We start from the raw sequence: 22983 nt of genomic DNA, 5'->3' as shown, positions 1-22983 counted from the left end.
CATACCTAGAATTCAATTCCTTAAATTGATTTAAATATTCATTAAAAATTCAACTCTCTTGCAATAGATTTATTTGTTGTTCAAGTAAACTAAATAAATAATTATTTACTTGTCACTCTAGCTTTCATGTATGCCCCAATTTTAGCAGGTTCAACTAAATTAGCCCTGTCATTATGAACTCTTAATTAAAATCTCTTACTGGCACTAACCCATTTAATGTTGATATATTTAACATAACCTTAGAATTCCAATTCTAGAGATCTTATGTTTAACTTACCAGCTATGGAAAATTCTTGATCATATCTATCATCAATTGTGTGGCAACAACCTTAAATTTTATTTTTAAATTAGATTTAACATGATGTTGATCATGACAAACGTTGTGGTCTCTTTCATGATAATATTGTTTATAGTCATCATCAATGGGATAATAATGATATTTAGCAAGACCTCAAGCTTTTATATTGTATTTATATTCGTTTGGTCTAAGATCCCTATGATCTCTAGGATTCCAATGGTTTTTATGTTTCCTAGTGGACTCACATTGGGGATGGCGGACATATGGATCTATCCTAAAAATATTTTGGAAGAGTCGCATATGTACCACTCAATTCCTATGTATTTACATATCTAACACATAAACTTCAAGTTTGACATACATACCACCTTACCTATGCATAAAATGTATATTTCATTTTTTTCTAAGTTTAAATGTTTGTATTTTTGATGTGATATTGAAAGATTTGGGTTGTATAAATGTGAAAAATAAAATTTATGTGTTAAATATGTAAAATACATAGAAATTGGTTGGTATGTATGTAAATGCCCCAAATTGTTTTTAAAAACCTGAGGAGGGTGTGAAGGTGAACCATGATTTTTATAGTCATGTTTCTTTAAATGCACACCATATATTGCTTCTACTAAAATTATCTTAGGTTGAGGAGGTGAGGTTTTTAAAGTAGATCCCTCATGAGGTCATTTGGAAACAAAGGAACACAATAAGAGTTTCCTTTATCTGGATTCAAGGTTGGTTCTCTTGAAATTTTTTGTCATGAATTTAGGTCTACACTTCATCTAAATTAACCCATTACTTGGTTAAATTTATCTTCTAGGTTTATAAATTTATTTTTCTCATGGTTATCTTGATTTTTTACACTAAGAAATGTCATATTCTCCACTTAGCGTGTTGAAACTCACTATCAGATTATGATATGAAAGCAAACACAAGTTTTATGCACACTATATAGTTAGTTATTAATTTTAAACTTTAATTGCATATATTTATATATAATAAATCAAATCAACCTATTGATCGGAACTTATTCAATTAGGCATAGAATTGTTCAAGCTTTAATTAGGCAACAAAAGAAGTTTGATTTGTTTGTTTTTTTTTTTTTTTTGAAATAAAAGAAGTATAATTTTTTTTTAAAGTTAATATGCACACTGCTTTACACACTTAGATTGATAAAATTTTATTATAGGTGGAATCTCCTAAGAAAATGAATCATTTGTGATACTAGACTTCTAATGATGGATTATCTTAGAACACGATCAAATTCTAAACTTATTGCAGTGTTTTCAAGAAATAGTGTATACCTTTATCTCTAAACATTGTAAGAAATTGATTCTTCATTTGTTTCTTTAGGAATAGGTACTCTAGATCTTTAAAGATAAATTTGCAATATGAAGGAAGGATTTTTTCCTTTTTATTCTATTGTTCTTTTTTTTTTCTTTTTTAGTCTCTTGCACGTCTGCATGGGTTTAGAATCCTATTTCTACTGTTTATCTTTCTTTTCTTTTAATGCACTTTCCAAATATTTCTTTTTGTTAGATATTTTACAATTATAATGTGCCGGTTCCAAATGTAATTTCCTGTTTTTCATATAGCATTTTGTATCATTTATACAGACAGACTGCATTGCTAGAATTTCACCTGACAACGGCTCCGTGCTTGGTTGGATTCTTCTCCATGAATTGAGGTATCTTATAGAAATATCTATTGTGCTGTTATATTCTCAATTGAAAGCAAAATAGTTTTAAATTTAATAGTATTTTCGCATCTATGGCAGGAGAAACTTATTAAAATCGGGGCACATGGTAAGCTAGTAATTTTTTTATGTGAATTATTATTGTGATGTTACATGGAAGGATATCTTGTTTCTTCATCAAGTTTCTCATTTTTTTTTGCGGAACTTTTCATTTAAGTTCTATATATATTGTAGGTTTTGAGAAATGAGCAGGTTAATTTTATTGATATGATAGGAGGTATAAATACATGTTACATGAATTCTTAAAACGGGAAAATATTACACTCATATTTCTAACTACCCGAAGGTAAAAGGAAAGACATAAAATAGGAAATAACCCAAAAGGAAATAAATTAATACTAATAACTTCTAACATAAAATAGAAAATAACCGAAAAAGAAATACATCAATAGTAACAACTTCTAGTACTCTCCTTCAAGTTGAAGCATAGATGCCAATCATGTTCAATTTGAATTTGAAGACATCATACAATGGTCGATGAAGACTTTTTCTGAGAATATCGGCCAACTAACTAATTGATGGGACAAATAGAACACAAATCTCTTCAAAATCAAGTTTCTCCTTGATAAAGTGACGATTAATCTCCACATGCTTGGTACGATTATGTTAGACTAGATTATGAGCAATGTTAATGATAGCTTTATTGTCACAAAAAAGCTGCAGATGAATGATGATTGACATTCATTACTTGTGGAGCATGATGCTTAACCAGAGAGCTTCACACACCCCAAGGACATAGAGCGAAACTTGACTTCAGTAATTCTAGGGGCAACCACAAACTATTTTTTAATTTTTCAAGGGACAAGATTTCCCAACACGAAGGAGTAATAACCCGAGATAACTCTTCGGTCATGGACAGACCAGGCTTAATTAGCATTCATATAAACTGCAATAGGGTAAGAGGTATGACAAGATAACAACAAACTTGAGCCTGATGTTCTTTTTAAGTAGTGGAGGATCCGATGGATAGCTATGAGATGGTGCTCATAGGGGTCATGCATGAACAAACTTACAATACCGACAACTTGAAAAATGTCTGAGTGTATATGGGTGAGTTAAATGAGGTTAAGACATTGTAGTGTATTTTGTTCATCGGAACAACAGTGAGAACTTCCACCAATTTCTCATTAGGGTCCATCGGGACAGATATCGGTTCGCAAAGAAGTAAATTAGTCTCAGTCAATAAATCTATCACATATTTGTGTTGGGATAGGCTAATGCTCCGAGTGAACCGAGCCACTTCCATGCCTAAGAAATACCAGAGAGAACTTAGATCTTTCATCTCAGAAGACACAACAAGGTTACCTCTGAGAGACTCCAAGACGGTAGATCGTTACTTGTGAGCACAAATCGTCGATATTGGCGATGATGATGGCAGTACGGTTACCAGATAAATGGTGAAAAAATGACGTATGATTAGATTTGGCCTCAGAGAAACCAAGACCCACTACAACTTGCATAAACTTGTCGAACCAGGTCTGTGGGGATTGTTTCAATCCATAGATAGACTTCAACAACCGACACACTTGCCCACGAGAAGTAGATTCAAATCCCGAGGAAGAGACATATGCACTTCAGCGAGGTCGTCGTTAATGAAAGCATTCTTGACATCCAACTGAAGGGCCAATCTATATTCGTGCCTAGGGATAACGGGACCTAAATGATATTTAGTTCAGCTACCGGAGCAAACGTCTCTTTATAATCAACATCATAAGTTTGTAAATATTCTTTGATAACCAACTGTGTCTTGTTGTCTTTAAAGGATTCATCGAAGTTAAATTTGGCGTTGAAAATCCACCTACAGCCCACCACTTTCTTTTTTGGGAGAAAATCAACCATATCTCAAATATGGTTGTGCCGAAGGGAATTCATCTTGTTCATGACAACAGCCTTCCAGGATGGGTCAGCCAAAGCTGCCTCAGTAGTGGATGGGAGACAACGATCCGTCAAAGATGCGACAATTGCTGTGTAGGTCGGAGGTAGGATGTGGAATGAGATGTATTTCACTATAGTATAAAGAGTGCATGATCGTACTTGTTCGTGTACCTCAATGGGGGAATGTGAATCTTCACCCAGATCATGAGTGACTCTTGTAAGGTGAAAAAGCATTGTTTCGAGGACATCGACCGAAGCAGACTCCAAGACCTGCAGCGGGGCAGCAGGCTCGATGGTAGGGGCATTGGAACGAGTCTTAACATAGGGTTTCATACGACGAGTATGGACACGGGGAGATGATGTTGGTGATGTTGGCCTGGTTGGTGGTGAATCCAATGGGACTGAAGGTTTAGTGGACACACTGGTCATAGGAGTAGCAGAATGTCCAATGAAGTCAGAGAAGGAAGTGCCCAGAAAATCAACCTCCTCTCGCTTGAGGGTAGTGTTAGGGAAGAAGGTGACATTTTTAAAAAAGTAGACATCACACTAACATCGATTATATTGGTGTTAGGATTAAAACACTGATAGCCTTTATGAGTGCCGGAATAGCTGAGGAAGACACATTTAATTGAGCAGGGATCAATTTTACTACGAGTTAGGGTAGTGTTTCGAATAAAGGCAGTACACCTAAATATTTTGGGATCTAATGTAGAGAAGAACTAATTGGTAGGAAAACACGACATTTGATGTATAATGGGGTATGAATCTTTTGGATTTTTGTGGGAACTCTATTGATGAGATAGGTGGCGATAAGGACAACATCGCTCCAAAAATGTTTAGGAACATTAGTTTGAAATATAATGGAACAAACAACTTTGAGAAGGTGTCTATTTTTTCGCTTGGCTACCCAATTTTGTTAAGTTGAATCTGTATAGGAGCTATGATGGAGGATGTCTTACTAGCCAAGAATTCTTTCAATATAGATTTAAAGTACTCACGACCATTATTGGTCTGAAGGACATGAGTAGTGGGTTTTAATTGGGTCATAATGGGGAGTGAGATATTTGAAAAGGGACTGGAACTTCAGATTTGCCTTTTAATACATAGACCTAAATCATCCGAGTGCGGTCATCAATTAGAGTAAGGAACCACCGTGTATTGGTATAGCTGGAAATTCGAGAAGGTTCTCAGAAGTCATTATGAATTTATGAAAAAGAAGAGGAAGTAGTGTAAGTGTGAGATGAATATGGTACACGTTGGTGTTTAACTAATTGACAAATTTTACATTTAAAAGAAGATGAATTTTTATCAATAAACATCAAAGGGTACAAAAACTGGGATGACCCAAACGACAATATAAAAGCAGACATGCAATAGAAAGGAAAAAAACTATAACTACGGGATTGAGTTTGAAGAGTCGTCAATATCATTTTTTGGAACAATAAAGCCCGACTGCTCGCTTATTAGTTCCAATTATCCTCCCTGAAAGACAATTTTGAAAGACAAACATCAAGAGAAAAATGAGCAATGCATTCAAGGTCACATGTTAACTTACTAGGACAAAACGTTACATTTAAGCAAGCAAACATGCAACTCGGATCCCAACATCAGCCAGATTGTTAGTACAACCGACCCTTTATCCACAATGTAATTATAAGAACCGTTAGTAATTTTAATATTATTTCGCCTAGAAGGAGAATATGTCGAGAAAAAGCCAGAAAGCCAGAACATCTGGTCATGTGGTCTCTGACACTTGAATCAATAATCCATAGACTAGAAATAAATCAATGAATGTCATAGAGATGTTACCTTTATGAACATGAGAGGTCGACGGGCCGAACGAGAACCGACTAGACCCAAGCAGATTAATCAATATTTCCATTTGCTTCTTAATAGAGTTTGTTTAGTCGGGAATGGTTTGAGTTGGAGCTGGCTGAATTGCTGTTGATTCCGAGGTCGTAGAGAGACATTTAGCAGTGGAAGATTTGGTCGAAGACATATTTACCACTTTCCCGTAGAGCTTCCCACAATTGTTGCATGTATGGTAAGGTTTGTGACAAAAATCACATGTGGAGGGATTAACTCGCTACGACGTGGTAGATAGAGGAGTAATGTTGAAGACCAAGTCTAATGGCTCCACTGAAGTAGTTGAGCTACCGAACATGACAAGTTTTTGACTTTTTCGTGACAGATCTCGATGAATGCTGCTTATGTTGAAGGAAGAGGGTAACAATCAAGCATACGTCCACTGACTTCATCGAGGTTCTTCTTCAGCCCGACAAAAATTAGAACACATGATCCTTTTCCAAAATTTTTTCGAAGAGGGAAAGATTTGCTGGAGAGTATCAAGTGTAGTCATAGTAGATGTCACGTTCCATCCATAAAATAATCAAATCTTTGTAGTACTGGGTCACCATATTCGATCCCTATTTAGCCTAGCGGATGTTTTTAGAAACTTCATAGAGTTGTCTAGAATTACCTATATTTGAGTATATATTGCGAATGACAGTCCAGAGGGCACTTGCAGACGGAAAAAACAGGTAAAAATGGCCAATAGAGGTCTCCATGAGATTTAATTAGTCATGACATAACCATGGCGTTTTTTACTTCCGCCGCAACATATGATTGGTCAGTCTTCGGAGGTTCACAAATCATCCCCTTGATGTGGCTGAATTTACCTTGACCATTGACAAACAAAGAAACACCTTGAGAGGAGTCATTGAGTTTATGAGTGGTAATCATGAAATTCATAGGGATTTCAGGTAGAGGGATTGAGGTAGATGTCGATCCTCCGGTGGACTCAAGAGTAGGGATAGACGAAAGCTCGGTGGTGTAGGAATCAATCATGGCTCCGATTGAGCCAAAAGAGGTTTGGATGCCAAGCCATGGAAGGAGTTGATTTCTTACACGGAAACCAACAAACAAGGCATGGATTTCTAGCAACATAAGGTAGATTCAGTCAAGTGGGATAAAGATCTGGCTGCAGGAAAGGAGTCTGACGGTTCTTGAAATGGAGGTTCGACAACTTGAGGTAGGGGAACTTGGCTCTGGAAGGCCTGTAGGGGAGAAATCTGACTGTAGGAAGGTAGTTTGGATGCTCGTTTTATGGAGGTCTGGCGGCTATAGACCCACAGGGGAAGGTTTCAAAGGCTGGAGAAGGATCCCGGTGGCTAGGGTAAGATCCCGGTGCTCTGATGCTATGTAGGTTTTGAGAATCGAGCATGAGACTTTTATTGATATGAGAATGGAGTATAAATACATAATGCATGAATTAACATTCATATCTTCAAGATTACAATTAATCAATTCCTAATAACCGCCCAGTGATAAAAGGAAAGACATAAAATAAGAAATAACTGGAAAATAATTAAATACTAATAATTTTTAACATAAAACAGGAAATAACTGGAAAGAAAATAAACTGATAGTTCTAACTTCTGACAAATAAACTAAATGTCAGAAGTTAAATCTGGCAACCATATAATCTATGCTTTGTATTAGTAGAAGTCATATAGAGTAAAGATTTTCCCGGGAGAAATTCTTTGTAAGTTAAAATTTTAAAAAAGATAAATAATCATTGAAAATTAAGGATAATGAAGCTTATTAACATATCAGGCCCCTTGAGTTGATTTCTTTTAGTATAGAAGCATTCTTCTTAGTTTGTGCTCCCAACCAAAATTACTAAGATTTCGTGTAATTATATTGTATCTTTCTCTTTATGTGGTTTAATTTCTCTTCCTCTTCTCATTTACATTACGGAGCTGTGTCTTCTAAAACATTTCTTTATTGTTCTAACTCTATATTTTAATGAGAAATATTATCGATTAAAAGTATGCCAAATGCAAAAATTACAGTGACATATTAATATAGTTGCAGTGAAAGTGATAGAACATTTAAAAGAAGGTTTAAGGTTTGTAGAAAAAGAATATAACAAGTTAGAAGTAAAATTTATAATATTACAAGTATATTAATTATGAAATATGAATCTGAGTATTATGCAAAAGAGTCTATGTGAAATATGATAGGGAAAAATGGAATTTCGTATATTTTATCTTCCTCTCGTATCCCTTCATTTTCAAAGTGACAATTTGAAGGTCACATGATCTTTTAATTTATATTTATGTTTGATGGCCAGAAAAGATCACTGCTAATTTAAGATAGATGATAAATATTCAAACAGACCCATTTTCAATCATAACTCTTCACAGATTAGGTTATTTAGGAAATAGAGCTATCAAGCAGAGGATCTGTACACTGTAATTTTTGGGAGGGGAATAATAATTATTCTTCTTCAATTTCCCGAGACTCAAATATGAGATAAATAATAGGGGAAGGCTACCACATTAGAAAAATCTCAAAATCCTCGTGCTAGTAAGTGGAAATAGAAATTACGTACACTAACTTATTCTAAAAATATAAACTACAAAAAATAGAAAATAATAAAGATAGAAGATATCAAAAGCGGAAATTCCCAAAATTCTCAAGTTGGAGCATAGTATCTACATGCCAAACTTGCTTAGTAGAAACTCAAAACTAGATCTAAAAAGTCCTTTGGTGAATATATGTTACTTGTTGTCGGAGTGAAAAACATGCAAATAACTTCCCAATCAATCTTCTCTTTTATGGAGTGTTTATATCAATCTCTGCATGTTTTGTGTGATCATGTTGCACTCAATTTTCTGCAATGCTTATGACAACTTTATTGTCAAAATACAATTTCCTTTGTATGTTTATTGGAATCCGTAGCTCTTCAAGAATTCTCTTCAGTCATAATATCATAATTCGTTATTCTGCCTTGGCACTACTCTTTGCCATCACATTTTGTTTCTTAGTTTGCCATCTAACCAGATTTCCCTAGACATAAGTACAATATGCAAATATCGATCTCCTACCAACAACTTTGCCCACCCAATCTGTATTGTTGTATGTTTGTATGCTTTGTTGTGTGGTCTTCTGAAAGAAGAAATTCTTACCTGGTGTACTTTTTAGGTATCTGAGAGTCATGTTCATTGCTTCAAGGTATTTTTCAGAGGGCGAATATGTAAAATTAACTTACCAAATTTATAGCAAAGGCGATATCTGGTTATGTATGTGATAAGTATATCAACTTTCGATATCGAGTTGTATTCATCAGGTCACCATCCTTCTCATCTCCTAGTTTCTGATTGAGATCAACTGGAGTGTCTGCATGATACCAATCACTCATTCCAGTTTCCTTCAGAAGATCAAGAACATATTTCCATTGGGAAATAACATTCCTCTCTTCAATCTAGCAACTTCTATGTTAAAGAAATACCTCAGAAATTCATAAGTCTTTGATCTCAAAAAATTGATGATGCAGAAGTCTTCAATCGGTTCATTTCATATATATCTTTTCCAGTGAGAATTATGTCATCTATATATACAAACAATATGGTTATCTTCGTATCCTTTGAATGTGTGAAAAACATTGTATGATCTCCTTGCCATTGAGTATACCCCATTTTTTTAAAAAAAGTGTATATTTCTCGAGCCATGCTCTCGATGTCTAACTATTTCAATCGTATAAGGGATTTTTCAGTTTACACACCTTAGTGTCGAACTTCTCACTAAATTTTGGAGATGCATCCATGTACTCTTCTTCCTCCAAGTCTCCATTAAGAAATTTATTTTCTTATATCCAACTCTTGTAGGGGTCAGTTAGGATTAGTTGCAAACGACAGAAAAACTCTTTTTGAGTTTAGTTTTGCGATTTGAACTAATGCTTCTAAGTAATTAATGCCATCGGTCTTAGTGAACTTGAGAATCAGTCGAACCTTGCACTTATTTAAAGAATCATCAGAATTATACTTGACATTGAACACCCATTTGCATCCAACAATTTTTTTTCCCTCTGGGTAGATCATCAATTCCCATGTGCCATTTTTTTTCTAGAGTTTTTATCTCCTTGAAGACAACCTTCTTCCACTTGAAAATTTTCATCCTACATAGTATTAAGAATCTCCATACACAATAAATGTGTGATGAAAGTTGAAAAGTTAATGCGAGATTTTCATATAACATATAATGAGATGATGGTTGTTGGGTGCAAGACCTCACCCCCTTACAATTAGCAATATGATGACTGGAGTCATTAAATTTAGGATCAGGTGTGGACTCAGGTTCAGGGTAAAAGACTCGGAACTGAAAGATGAAGTAGATTTAATTATGGGTTAAAGGCTCAGTGAAGACATTTCCTGGAGGATTCATGGATTCTAGACAATGTAAATGATTCGTAGACTCTTCCTTTCGAATTGTCCTTTGTCGCGAGCAAACAATATAAAATGATACCAATTATATAGTTCTTTCTCATGTTTCCTCTTTGTTAGTTGTTATGGGACTATGAACATCATAAGATAGAAAGATGTAAATATTCTTGAATATTTAAAAAACTCGACCCACTTTCTCCTAGTATAATATAACTTAAATTTTTAGATGGAACAATCAGGGTTTGGAAGATATTATTTTGTGAGTCTTTGGTTTGAAGAAAGTCATGAAAACCAGTAGTTTAATCTTTGTTTTGTCTCTCCCTTTCTGAAGCTGAGGTGAAAAAATTATTGTAATTTAAAAAGGTGACATCCATAGAAACAATAGATTTTTTTAGAAAAAGATCAAAACATTTATACCCCTTTTAGGTGGGAGCATAATTAACAAACACACATTTTATGGCTCGGAGTTCAATTTTCATTGATTTTGACTTTCAATGTGAACAAATACAATAATCCAAATTTCTTTAAAATTAAAGAAAACAAAAGCCGATTTATTGGGTAATTTATGAAAAACATTAAAAGGTGTTTGAAACTTCAAAATTTTATTGGATATTTTGTTAAGGAGGAATGTAGTAGTAAAATTGGCTTCACCCCAAATATATTTTGACAACTGATTTATAAATAGCAATACCCGAGCTACTTCGAATAAGTGTTTATTTTTTTCTTCCACGCCATTTTATTGTGGGGTGTCGACACAAGAGCTTTGATGAACTATTCATTTTTTGAAAAAAAATTGGTCCAAAATATTTTTGAAATACTTTCGACCGTTATCACTTAATTTTTTAAAAGACTTTTGAAATTGTGTTTGTACCATTGACTCGGGAGCTTATCACACTAAATTACTGCTTTACTGTAGTTGCTACAGTACCTTAAGATTACCTATTGCTGGTGACAGGCTGAAATCATCTCGCTTTCCTTTCTTATGTTTTTTTTTTATTATCCTTCATTTCTTTTTAGTCATTTCTAAATTTGTGTTGTATTAGATAGTTTTTAGCTCAAATTTCTGTCAGGACAATCATTGTCATCTGTTTCTCTCTTCGAGGGAGGGTTTGAGTGGTGTTCCGATTGTGTCCTTCTCCCGAGGGATTTTTATCTTTCTTATCCCCCTTCTGCATCCTCCCCACATCGCTCTTTGCCGTCATTTTTTTGTTGCAGCCACTCGAAACAATTATCGATGCCATTCTTCTTGCAGTTTTTGCATTCCAACCCACATTTCCTATGATTCCAGTGCTTCTGCTTGCTGTCATCGCTATTCCAACCACCATAAATTCCCTCCCCTTCTCACCAACTGTTCTTTCAGTCATCTCGGACCACATCTGGACCACATCCCTGACATCTATTAGCTGTCTTAGCCCTTCTGCTCTGCCTCTATGCCACATCTGTTGTTCCAGCCGTCGAGAACCCAGATTCCACCTTGATACCGCCGAGGTTCTGTTGTCATATAAAAAAAAAAAAAAAAAAAAAAAAAAAAAAAAAAAAAAAAAAAAAAAACACCCCCCCCCCCCCCCCCCCCCCCCCCCCCCCTCAAGATTCCACCCTAGTTTTATTATTTGTTTCATATTTCTTGGTGTTGTGTTGTTATATTTCCTCGTTCAAGTGTGTTGATTGTAATTGCTTTTTTGCTTCAAGTAATAATATTAACTTTTGAGATAACTCCGATATTATTTGGTATTGAAGCTAGCCTAATCCTAGTCTCATCCTAGGGTTTTTTAGCATCTGTCATTCCCAAACCATCTCCACTCTAAAAAGTTTCTTTCATATCTCTAAATAACCTCCTTCAATTTCCAAAACTTAGCTACGCCGCTTAGGAGATAATCGTCGGAAACCTAGTCAAGGGGAAAGGACGTGATGCATTTTATGAGAAATTCACAAAGAGGTGTCCATGGGATTTCTGGCGAAGATATGTGGTGGGACAGAGGCTTATCAACTTTTTGAGGAGGCAATCCGAATGAGTGATTTGTATCCGCAATGCTAACTTGCTAGATTGAAGAAATAAAGTGAATCTTTTTCACCATTTGGATGTCAAGGATGAAGAATCTCTGCCCTGGAGACTGGACGTAAAATATCCAAGCCAAAAATTTGAAGCAAAGATGGATTTGTCATATTTCAATGACCACATAGATTTGAATGAGGTCATCAAGTGACAATAACCTTGGAATTTATTTTTGAGTGTTAGGACGTCCCATCGGACGGAATGATGAAACCAGTCTCTAGCAAGTTAATGAAGAGTGTATCTCAATGAAGAGTCCCATCGGACGTCCTTTCCCATCAATTGTTGTTCTAGTCATTCTGGACTACGCCCCTACCACCTAACTGCTGTCCCAACCCTCCTGCACCGCTTCTTTGCTACAAATCCGTTTTTCTAGCCCCTAGGAACCTAGATTCCACCTTGTTTTCGCCTAAGACAACAAGGACCTGTTGTTCTGTTTTCATATTCGCTCACTTGCTCCGCGCTTCTACCCTATTGCCACCATCTAAACCCCCACCGATCACCACCACTATTCTGAGGCCCCACTATAGATTATTTGTGTCGTGTATATATTGTTATTTCAGATTTCTGGGTGTCGTGCTGTTAGGTTTTCTCTTTCAGTTGTGTTGATTGTAACCGGTTATTTGCTTCAAGTAATAATTTTTGTTTTTCTATTATGCTTTGGGTTAACTTCAGTATCAACCATGGTATAAAAGTTTTTGAAATTTATTTTTCAGTTTAGATTTTTCTTTCATTAGATACACCCAACATAATCTTGTTTGATCATCAGTTAAGGTAACAAATTATTTTTTTCCAAAGCATGTAAGATGTTTACAAGGGTCTCATATGTCACTATGCATCAGAATAAAATATGTAGTTGATTTGTAAATTTGGAAAGAAAAAGACGTACAATGATGTTTTGCAAACTAACAAACTTCATATTGAAAATATAACAATTTTATTTAGAAATAAATTGGGAAGTAAGAATTTTAAATATCGAAAAGGATGACATAACCTAGAATGCCATAGCATTATATTATTATCTTTGAAACAAAATCAGAATTTAAACAAGTATTTTGACATTCTATTCATATCAAGTCCATCGTGAAAATAATAGTTCATCCTTTTCCTTAACGCTGTCAATCATTGTCCCAGTGGTCAATGTCTGAAACTCACAATATGAAGAGTAGAAAATAATTTGACACTAATCAGAAATTACAATGGATTATAAGATAAATTGGAATGGGTAGCACATCACAAAGAGTTAACAACGAGACAAATTCGACAGTTTCTACCTCGGAAATTACCAAGAGGGAACCATCGACACTTTTGACTCTTTTATTTTCGACACAAGATATATAAGATGAGCATAATTTAGAACTACCAGTCATACGATCAGTTGCGCCAGAATCAATTATTCGAGAATGAATAAAATTATGGTTAACACCTGACATTGCAGTGGTTAGAGAGTTATGATTCTGTAGTGAAGAGCGAGACGGAGTCAATGATACTTTTGGAGATTGAAATAATGTGTAGGTGTTCTAATTGCTCCTTGGTAAAATGTATTGTATCAGAGTTGGTAGAAGAGATCAACAGTGGCTTGATAAGCCTTGTCCTTCATGTCTAGATTTTGGTTTCCAATTTGTGGGTTTATCATGAAGCTTCCAACATATCTTTTTTGTTTGTCATAGTTTTTTGCAATGTTGGCACCATTATGAGTATGGCGAATTTGTTTTAGAATTACTGGAAGCAATAATAACCGTAGAATTTCTTTGGGCACTGATCGTCGCCGACTTGTACGACATAATCAAAGAAGAGAAGAAAACGAGTCTGAAAATCCATGTCGATTTCGCTCGTGAGTTATTTCAACACTTCGAGCTGAGTAGAAATGTTGGCGGCTGCAACCGAAGGGTTGAAATAGATACGGGCTTGGTATTCATAGTTTTAATGCCAGAGAAGACAAAAAATGTCCTGATCTGGCCATTGCCTTCCCAACTGGCTCTAATCTTGACTTTATCACAAGGGTCTCTGAACGTCGCAATCTAGTCGTTGCCTTCCCAGCTAGCTCTAACCACGACTGTCTCGTGAGGGTTGTAATAGTTGTGCTTAATATAATAATAATAGTATTTTTTGGGTCATTTCGATGGGAAGCATCCATTTTCGACAATTTCCTCTTCTTATGAGTTGAACGCCTCTTTCTAAGCGAAAAGGTGAAACCGATAGTGAGAGAAGGTGAAATAGCAATGACAAGAGAAGAAGAAAGACAAAGACTTGTTCATGAGAAACAAAATTGAGAGAGAAGTAGCCTTGACAGTTTCCAAGTTGGTGAAGACCAACATTAGCCTAAGAAAGGAGTGAACTCGCATGTAGGAAGAGGAAATTTGTGGAAGGGCCTTGTGTGCGAGGGAATCTTGTGCCCTAGTTGAGGAAAAAGGAGAAGGGGAAGAACTTCATCGAGCTTTCCAGCGTTGGTTCGAGCAATAAGTTGAGGAGCGAGCCTCGTGTGTGATTAAGGAGAAAAAATTAAAAAAAGAGAGAAGTCGGGCTCAAACATCTTCTTACAAAGGATATGGGAACGATTTCTGTTTGCAGGTTTGAGCAGAGGAGATGTAGAGCGAGCTGCGTGTGAGTAAAGGGGGACAACTCATCTTGTGTGCGAGAAGGGGATTGGGGCAGCCAGGACATTTAAGGTAAAATTTAATTAATTAATTAATTTATTATTTTAAGACGTTAACTAATGTTAGAAAATCAAGGTGGAGCAAATTTAAGATTGTTCATTGAGGAGTTTTGAAGAAGTGAAGATTAGACTTTAACTTTCAAAAGTAATTTGTTTAAATTATTATTATTATTTGTATTAATTAAGGATGTAAACTCATAATTAAAATGAGGAAATTGAATTATAATTAACAAAAATATAATTAAGTAATATGAGATAAATTTATTAAATACAATATTTTATATTATAGATGCTAACTTAAAAGCAACAACAAAAGTCGAGAACAAGTTAGAATCATAGTGATTATGTTTTTAAGTTACTATGGTATTTATTATTTTTAATATATTTCTACTTACAGTTATTATTATTATATTTTGTATTGATGAAATTAAACCACATAAAATTCTTCTTAATGCTAGTCATGAGGTATGTATGTTTAATATTATTATCTTAATAGTTGCATAATAATTTATTTTAGAAAGATATCATATTATTGTCTGACTATTATGTTTTAATAGAGATGTATATGTTAGTTTATTGTATGATCAGATATATATATGCCACTTTATTATTTTACGTTTAGAATTTTAGTAAATATGCATATATTAGTTTATTTAATGACTTATAGATTTAATAAGATTGCATTTATTTATCAATAGATATAGGCAAAATGTTTCATAAAGAAAGAATGCATGATATGAAGGATGAAATAATGTATATATGAATACTTGTATGTGCATATCATGAGGATGAGTTCACTTACTTATGGTGCAGGCACGGGTTGCTATTGTACATGCGTGCGTAGATGTTTTCCTACAATCCCAATCAATTGAGATATTTAGATCGTTGATCATTGTGCCGACAAGAGAATATCGGACAGGGGCTATTAGGTATATTTCCACCTCAGATAACTGTGTAATTTAAACAAATCGTTGTGTCAGCCGGATAATTTCAGTCAAGGGTGTGTTAGGTTGTGTTTTGACGGTACTCTTAAAATGGATGTAAAAGTTAAGGGGTTGTTTGGGATCAATTTTTGTTTTTGTTTTTGTTCTTGTTTTTATTTTTGAAAAAAAAACAGAAAACAAACTGAAAAATAGTGTTTGTTTATTGTGTTTTTTTTTATATAAACACTTATGTTTTTAAAATACTCAAAACACAAACAACATGTTTTTGCCTGTTTTTAAAACACAAAAAATTTCTCCCTCGCGAGCCCGATCCCTCCCCCTCCTCACGCCGACTGCCACGCTCTTTCTCGATTTTACCCCTCCCCTTCCGCTTCCTCCTTCGCCACGACATCGACACCTTTGCCCGCCTCCACGACTATAGCTCTCTCTGCTTGTCAGGCAGCTCGCGTCTCCCTCTCCCATCGCACTTTCTTCCTTATTGCCGAGTGCTTCACGAATGTTGGAAAACTTAACCATGTAGTCTGTTTCTTGCTCTACCTTCACCACCATGGCTGCCATCAAGATCTTTGCGTTTTTAACTCTCTTCTTGATGTCCTCTGCAAGTCTTGCCGCGTCTGCAAGGCTACCTCCTTGTTCAAATCCTTCAAGTCCCACTTCAGCGCTGTTGCCATCACGTTTAGCATCCTCGTCGAGGGTTACTGCCTTCTCAAGTGCATTGCAACGACTCTTGATGTGATGAAGGAAATGGTGGATTCCGACCTGGAGTTGACGTTGATCACTTGCAATATCTTGCTAATGGGTGCTCTTCTTTCAAATGAAGAAGAGAGGGAGGAAGGAGGATGAGGATGTTGGTCGGATGTTGTTTCTTATACCTCGGTGGCATGGTCTCGGGATTGCCTGCCAGATCGAGAATGCCGGCAAGGTTTTTGACTGTATGATCTTCTCAGGGTGCTTGCCTTCCATAGCAACATAGAATGCTTTGATACAGGTGTTATGCTAGAAGGACTGCATCCATAATGCACTATTGGTGTTTGACGAAATGCTAAGAGGATACTCCCCCAATGTGATTGCCCACAATGTGGTGACCAGGAGGCTATGCCATGGTGGTGAAATGGGTCGGGTGATGGAGTTCATGGAGAGAATGCAGAACGAAGGATGTAAGCCTAATGTTCGAAGTTATTATGTAGTGATAAGGATTGGTGTGAAGAAGGTGAGGTGGAGAAGGTTTTGAAGTTGTTTGGGAGGATGAAGGAGGGAGGCAATTGTTTGTCTAATCTCGATGCATACAACAAAGTTATCAAGAAGTCGGAGGGCATGGTGGTGACTGGGAGGATGGTGATGGAGATGGAGGAGTGCAGACATTAGCCTAGGACGTTCATGTTCAATAAGGTGTGCAATGGGCTGCTGCTAACTTGAAATCAAGATTTTTCCCAAGAGATCTTGAGGTCGCCAGATAAATTTGGGTGTTTGCATCGAGAGATCAACCTATGAAGCTTCCAAGTGAAATATTATTAAGTCTGAAATAATGTTCGGTTCGATTAAGATTAAATCTAATTAAATTCATTTCAAACGTCTGACATAAATCTCCTTAAAGTATATTTTTCTTAAGCTAAATCGGTTAAATCCAAACTAATAATTAGATTTATTGTAATATTATTACAATTACTATTTATATGAGGATGACATATTTACATAGTTAGAAATAGTGATATTTTTTAAAAAAAATATATAGGTTTTTTTCTAAAAAAGAAAAGAAAAATACCAAAACATGTTATATATTTTTTGGTTTTAAAAATAGATTAAGCATAACAATATCAAATGTGTTTTCTAGAAACAAAAAATAAAATAAAAAAAAAAGAATAAAACAAAATAGAAACAAAAAACTGAAAGTGATCTCAAACAGGGCCTAAATGTATGAATCAAAGGTAAAGTTAAAATATCAAACATTGAATAACAAACTTAAAGTTAATGTATATCAAAGTATAAATTTATTCCATTAAGTAAATGTCATGGACACATACATTAGATTATTATAAGATTTTCATAGTAATATGCAAGACCAATGTACATATTGCTTTATTTTCCTTGAGTTACTGTAGTTTAGAAGTGTAATTGCTTATATTTAGTTAATTCATGGTGTTTTAATATTTTTCGAAGGTATAAGCTTTTAAATAAGATGAATATCAGAGAAGCTAATGTGTATAGGAGATGAGAACTTCAACCAAAAATATAACTTTTTTTTTTAATTAATATGTTTCTTTTAGTGGCTCTTTCACTTATTTTTTTAAATATTAAATTGTTAGTGATAAAACTAGAAATATAGAAAACTTAATTCCATCATACGACTTTCTATTCCCTCCTTGGTTAATTCCAAGCCCGGTTCTAGGGGTGTCAATACGGGTTAGCAGGTCGGGTTAGCAGGTTGGGTTCGGGTTCCGATCAAAAAATGACCCGACCTGAATAATAAACGGGTCAAAAACTAAGACCCGAACCCGCTAACCTGAACTCGATTCGAAATTTCGTGCTTATTCAGATCATTTTTGGGTTTTTAATCCCAAACCAAATCGAATAATAAACGAGTCGAATTTTCTGACCCGAACCCGACTCGAAAAAATATTTGGGATTTTTTTAGTTGAGTTTGAGTTGGGTTAATTTTTGACACCCCTACCTGGGTCAGATCTTGGCAAGGAGCTCCAAACATCATGATCCAATCGTTTCCTTCTCAGCTACAATCCAGGCAACGGGCTCTAATCACGACCGTCTCGCGAGGGGTCTTAGAATACTGCAATCTAGTTGTAGCCTTCCTAGCGGGTTCTAACTACTTCTATCTCGTGGGGGGTCTCCAAAGACGAGATGGTAATGGGTGAACTTAGGAGGGGCAGGAGTTATGCAATAAAATGCATAGGCAATCTCGATGGGATTAGGTCGCCGTTTCGATTGCGAAGATGGGCTCTGACGCTGTAGTTTTTGGGAGGAGAAAAATAGTTATTCCTCTTTAATTTTCTAAGGCTCGAGTACAAAATAAATAGCAGGGGATGACCACTACATTAGAAAACTATATTAGGAAAGCCACAAAATTCTCATGTTAGCAAAAGAAAATAGAAATTATCAAATTGAAAGTTAGAAAATAATAAATTAGAAGTTATCAAAAAGAAAAATTCCTAAAATTCTGACATGCACATACCACAAAATTTTTATGTATTCACATTTCTGACACGTAAGTATTGATATTTACTTAAATAACATCAAAATTTTTAACATAATGTAAAAATACCAGTAATATTAATTTTTTCTATAGTGAAATACATCTTTTTATGCATATGTTTTGATGCGATCGTGACACTAAAGTGTTATATGAGTAAATATTAAAGTTTAAATGTTAGATATATAAATACATAAAAATTGTGTGGTATATGCATCCTTCTATTTGTAATTACTTTCTTTTCTCTGCGTGCATTTATTAAATTCATATTATGACCTTAACTATGAATCTCACTCCGTCATTATATATTTTTACCACATAAATAAACTTGAATATCTATTTTCCTTTTTATTTAATTATCCACTGAAATTTTTGTTGATTTCTAGGGCGTTGATGTTCTCAATGGAATTGCTTGGGATGAGGAAAATAAGCGTCTTTTTGGTTAGTCCATTATTCTGTATTCAGACCGTTCTTATTTGAGGCATTTACATGCATACCACACAATTATTATGTATTTACATATCTAACACCCAAAGTTTTATATTTACATACAGAACATTCTAATCTTTAATTTCACATAGAAAATGTCAATGATACTGACTTTTTAAAAGTGAAGTACATCTTTTCATGCATAGGTTCATGGCATCAAAGAGTAATAAATATAAATATCAAACTTTAGGTGTTAGATATGTGAATAAAGGAATTTTGTGGTATGTATGTAAATTTTCCTTTTTTTTCATAAAAAAAAAATTGTGATTGCTATGTATGAAGTTTTCAGTGACAGGGAAGTTGTGGCCAAAGCTCTATGAGATCCGGCTGCGCCCTGTAACTCCCCCATTTGATGGTAATATAGAGAAAATTTGTCCGATTAAGGGCTTCAAATGAGAAGATTTAAGCCATTAGGTATGAATTTCCTGCATTTTTTAATTATTCCTTCATAATATGATATGCATAGATTTATGTATTTATATAATAAATGATAAAATATTCAATATGAGAAAATAAAATCTCCTTTTTGATGCCTTATGATACAATAATTTTGGTGGTTTATCGAGTTAAAAATATATCGTTTTTGGCTTGGAATGGGCAAAAATCTGAGTGCAAAATATTCAAAAGGGGCATTTTACAGACATACCACCACATAATTCTTATATCTTTACATATCTAACACCTCAACTTTTATATTCACAAACTTCCGCCCAAATCTTTAATCTTACATAAAAAATATCACTATTACTAACTTTTAAAAAGTGAAATATATATTTTCATGCATGGATTCTGGCACCAGAGTCATGAATGTAAATATTAAATTTTAGAAGTTAGATATGTTAATATATAAGAATTGTATGCTATGTATGCAAATTTCCCTATTCAAAATACATATTTTGTCACTGTAGCTACTGCTAGTTGTCCTTTCCCTTCCAAATATTGCTTTGGATTCATTGTGTATATATAGGGATGTAATTTAGCCTAGCCATCTTGTGAAATGGGTTGAGATTAGCTCGATAAATCTTCATGAGCCAACTTTGATCCGATAATGAATCAAGTTTGAGGCAGTCCAACCAAATTCAAAGATTTGTATAATTTTAACTAATTAATTATTTTTTTAATTGGGTTTAATGATAAAATGTTGAGGTGAAGAGAATTAATGATATAGTGATTTGTATTAAACTAATGGTTGGAGCGAGTAGTAATGATCTTTCGACTAGAGTTTAAATGTAATGGTAAAAAATTTTCTTTAAATAGAATTGATAAACTCTTATGTGATATGCCTTAAATAATTTATGGTTGGATTGTTGTTAATAACCATAATTAATGGAGATTAATAAAATAAAGTATGATTAATTATAAAGGTGTAATCTGTATCTAATCATTTTTTTTTTAATTTTTTATCTATGTCTATGGTTGAATTGTTGTTTAGTATTTATTTATTTATTTTAGTCTACTAGACTCCAGTTCATAATGGAGTTGATTGAGCTGTATGTAGTCATGTTGAGCACAAGCAAAGTACTGGGAGCCAAAAGTTAGGGCTTCTATTCTACTTCTAAGTCAAAGGAAAAGTTGAACCTTGATTTCATTTATAAATAAAAAAGCTTTGATTGCAACTATTAAATTTCTAAATAATATATTAGAATTTGTTTTAGGAGGGAGAGCTATTCAGGAAGAGAGGAAAAAAAAAGACACGAGAATTAGGGAAAAAGTAATCCAAGAAGTGATGGTTGATGATTTTTGTACAAGAGGAAGAAGGGTATTTAAGGTACAGATTTAATCGGAAACTCTTAGAAAAATTTTTGGTTAAAATTTGAAGGTATATGTTTTATATTGCTAGATTTAAGATTTGAGTAATTTAAAAAACTGAAATTTGATTAGAGTGATTATAATTGCTAATTTAAAAATCAAATGACAAAATTAACTAATTTAATTGTAATACTTCATTACATAATAAATTAGGTTTATTAAGTAAATATTATTAATACAAAAGAAGAGAGGAATGTGATGAGGAGAATCATAGAATTAAAAGAAGATTTTATACAAGTTAGCTTGTGAAAATAATTTGTGTGATTATTTATGGTTATAGAACTTGAACCAAGCAGTTTAATTTAAGGCTAAAGAGAAATATATATCGACAAATATTTTGAGATTGGGTGGGGTAATCATATATTTATTTTATGTTAATTTTTCATTCTTGTCTCAAGTGGATGTAAGGTCTGACTTATTTATATTTATAATACTGTTCATTACACAACTCTAATATAAGTTATTTTTATTTGAATTTGATGGAGTTTACTCTCTTATGGTACTAGCTAAATCACTATCTTGTTGTATTTGCTGAATGTGTTAATTTGTTTGCATGTAAATTAAGAAAATATTTGGAAAAGAAAATAGTTGTACCTATACTCGATGCAAAAATTAATCGGCGCTCTTGTGATGGGCGTATTTTATTAATAGATATGATAAATTTTTTTCTAATGTCCAATTGCTACATGAAAGACATTCTATTGTTTTCTTGAATAAATTAATCTTGCGCATATCCTAATTTTGTATTCATACCAATTGTTAATGTTAGCCTCCAGATGATTTGCATGCGTATTATTGCTATGATTGAAATTGCTGTAATATCATACTTTATTTAGCCGCCGAGTTGCTGTTCGACTCAAACCTATTAGTTGATATTCATTTTCAGGAAAATCTTCTTTAAATTAAATGGATGATAGAAGAGAAATTTTATATAGAAGATGAAGAGCAACCAATGAATGGTATCAATGAAAATATGTGTTGAAGTGTTTCTTATTTGAATTGTTTTGATTTCAGATGTATAATATAAATGAATTATAGTCTAAACTAGAATGAATAATGTTGCATGATTTAGTGCCTTTTTGAAATTTTGTACAACATGATTGTTTGACTATTTATTATATTAATTGAATGGAATTAATTTTTTGTTAGACTGTCAGTCTCCATTTATACATATTTCATGGGGTTGGGGCTTAATAGATTTGGTGTAATTATTACTAGGTTAATTGACATAGAGAATGAGGGATATTGTAGTAGAATTGGACACCAATGGTTCTATTGAACTACAAGTACAAATCTCGGGTCCTCTTTCATCCATTTTTTAAATTCTCACTCAAATATCAAAATTCATGATCACCCCTACCCATATTTTTCATTTTTATTAAATTTATAATAGTTTGAATGCGATGCGCATAAATGCATAGGTTTGGTAGTTCAAATAAGTACTCGGGTGCTAAATAACAATGTTTTAAGTGCCATGTATGTAATTATCCCCATTATATTTATTAAAATGGCAGGTAGGTTGTTATTATAGGCAAATTTTTTTTGGTATCAACTGATGATTATGACAAGTGCATGCAGAATTTTTATTCTTTCATGGCAAACTATTGAAGATATTTGAGCTTGAAGTTTAGTAACATGATAAGGAAGCTTAATGGCCTAAGTTTTCTATGAAGATTTGATTTT

At 34.0% G+C, this 22983-nt stretch overlaps 1 protein-coding gene across 4 annotated transcripts in view; it reads left to right on the top strand.

Moving 5' to 3' along the window:
• Positions 1 to 22411, top strand: part of LOC110038279 (glutaminyl-peptide cyclotransferase) — a 40375-nt gene extending 17964 nt beyond the window's left edge. The window contains exons 8-12 of one of the 4 annotated variants that reach the window (XM_020743070.1): positions 1909 to 1979; positions 2070 to 2097; positions 19389 to 19443; positions 19781 to 19905; positions 22187 to 22411. In XM_020743070.1, the coding sequence (XP_020598729.1) occupies positions 1909 to 1979; positions 2070 to 2097; positions 19389 to 19443; positions 19781 to 19887 (261 nt within the window). In that variant the 3' untranslated portion in view covers positions 19888 to 19905; positions 22187 to 22411. Of the gene's footprint in view, positions 1 to 1908; positions 1980 to 2069; positions 2098 to 19388; positions 19444 to 19773; positions 19906 to 22186 lie in introns of those variants that run through there. The other 3 variants (XM_020743068.1, XM_020743067.1, XM_020743069.1) reach the window with 3 other exon arrangements.
• Positions 22412 to 22983: the final 572 nt, after the last annotated feature.

Source organism: Phalaenopsis equestris, unplaced genomic scaffold, assembly GCF_001263595.1.
Source record: "Phalaenopsis equestris unplaced genomic scaffold, ASM126359v1 Scaffold232356, whole genome shotgun sequence".
Taxonomy (NCBI): domain Eukaryota; kingdom Viridiplantae; phylum Streptophyta; class Magnoliopsida; order Asparagales; family Orchidaceae; genus Phalaenopsis; species Phalaenopsis equestris.
Note: the sequence above shows the minus strand (reverse complement) of the source record. Positions and strands in the feature narration are given on the sequence as shown.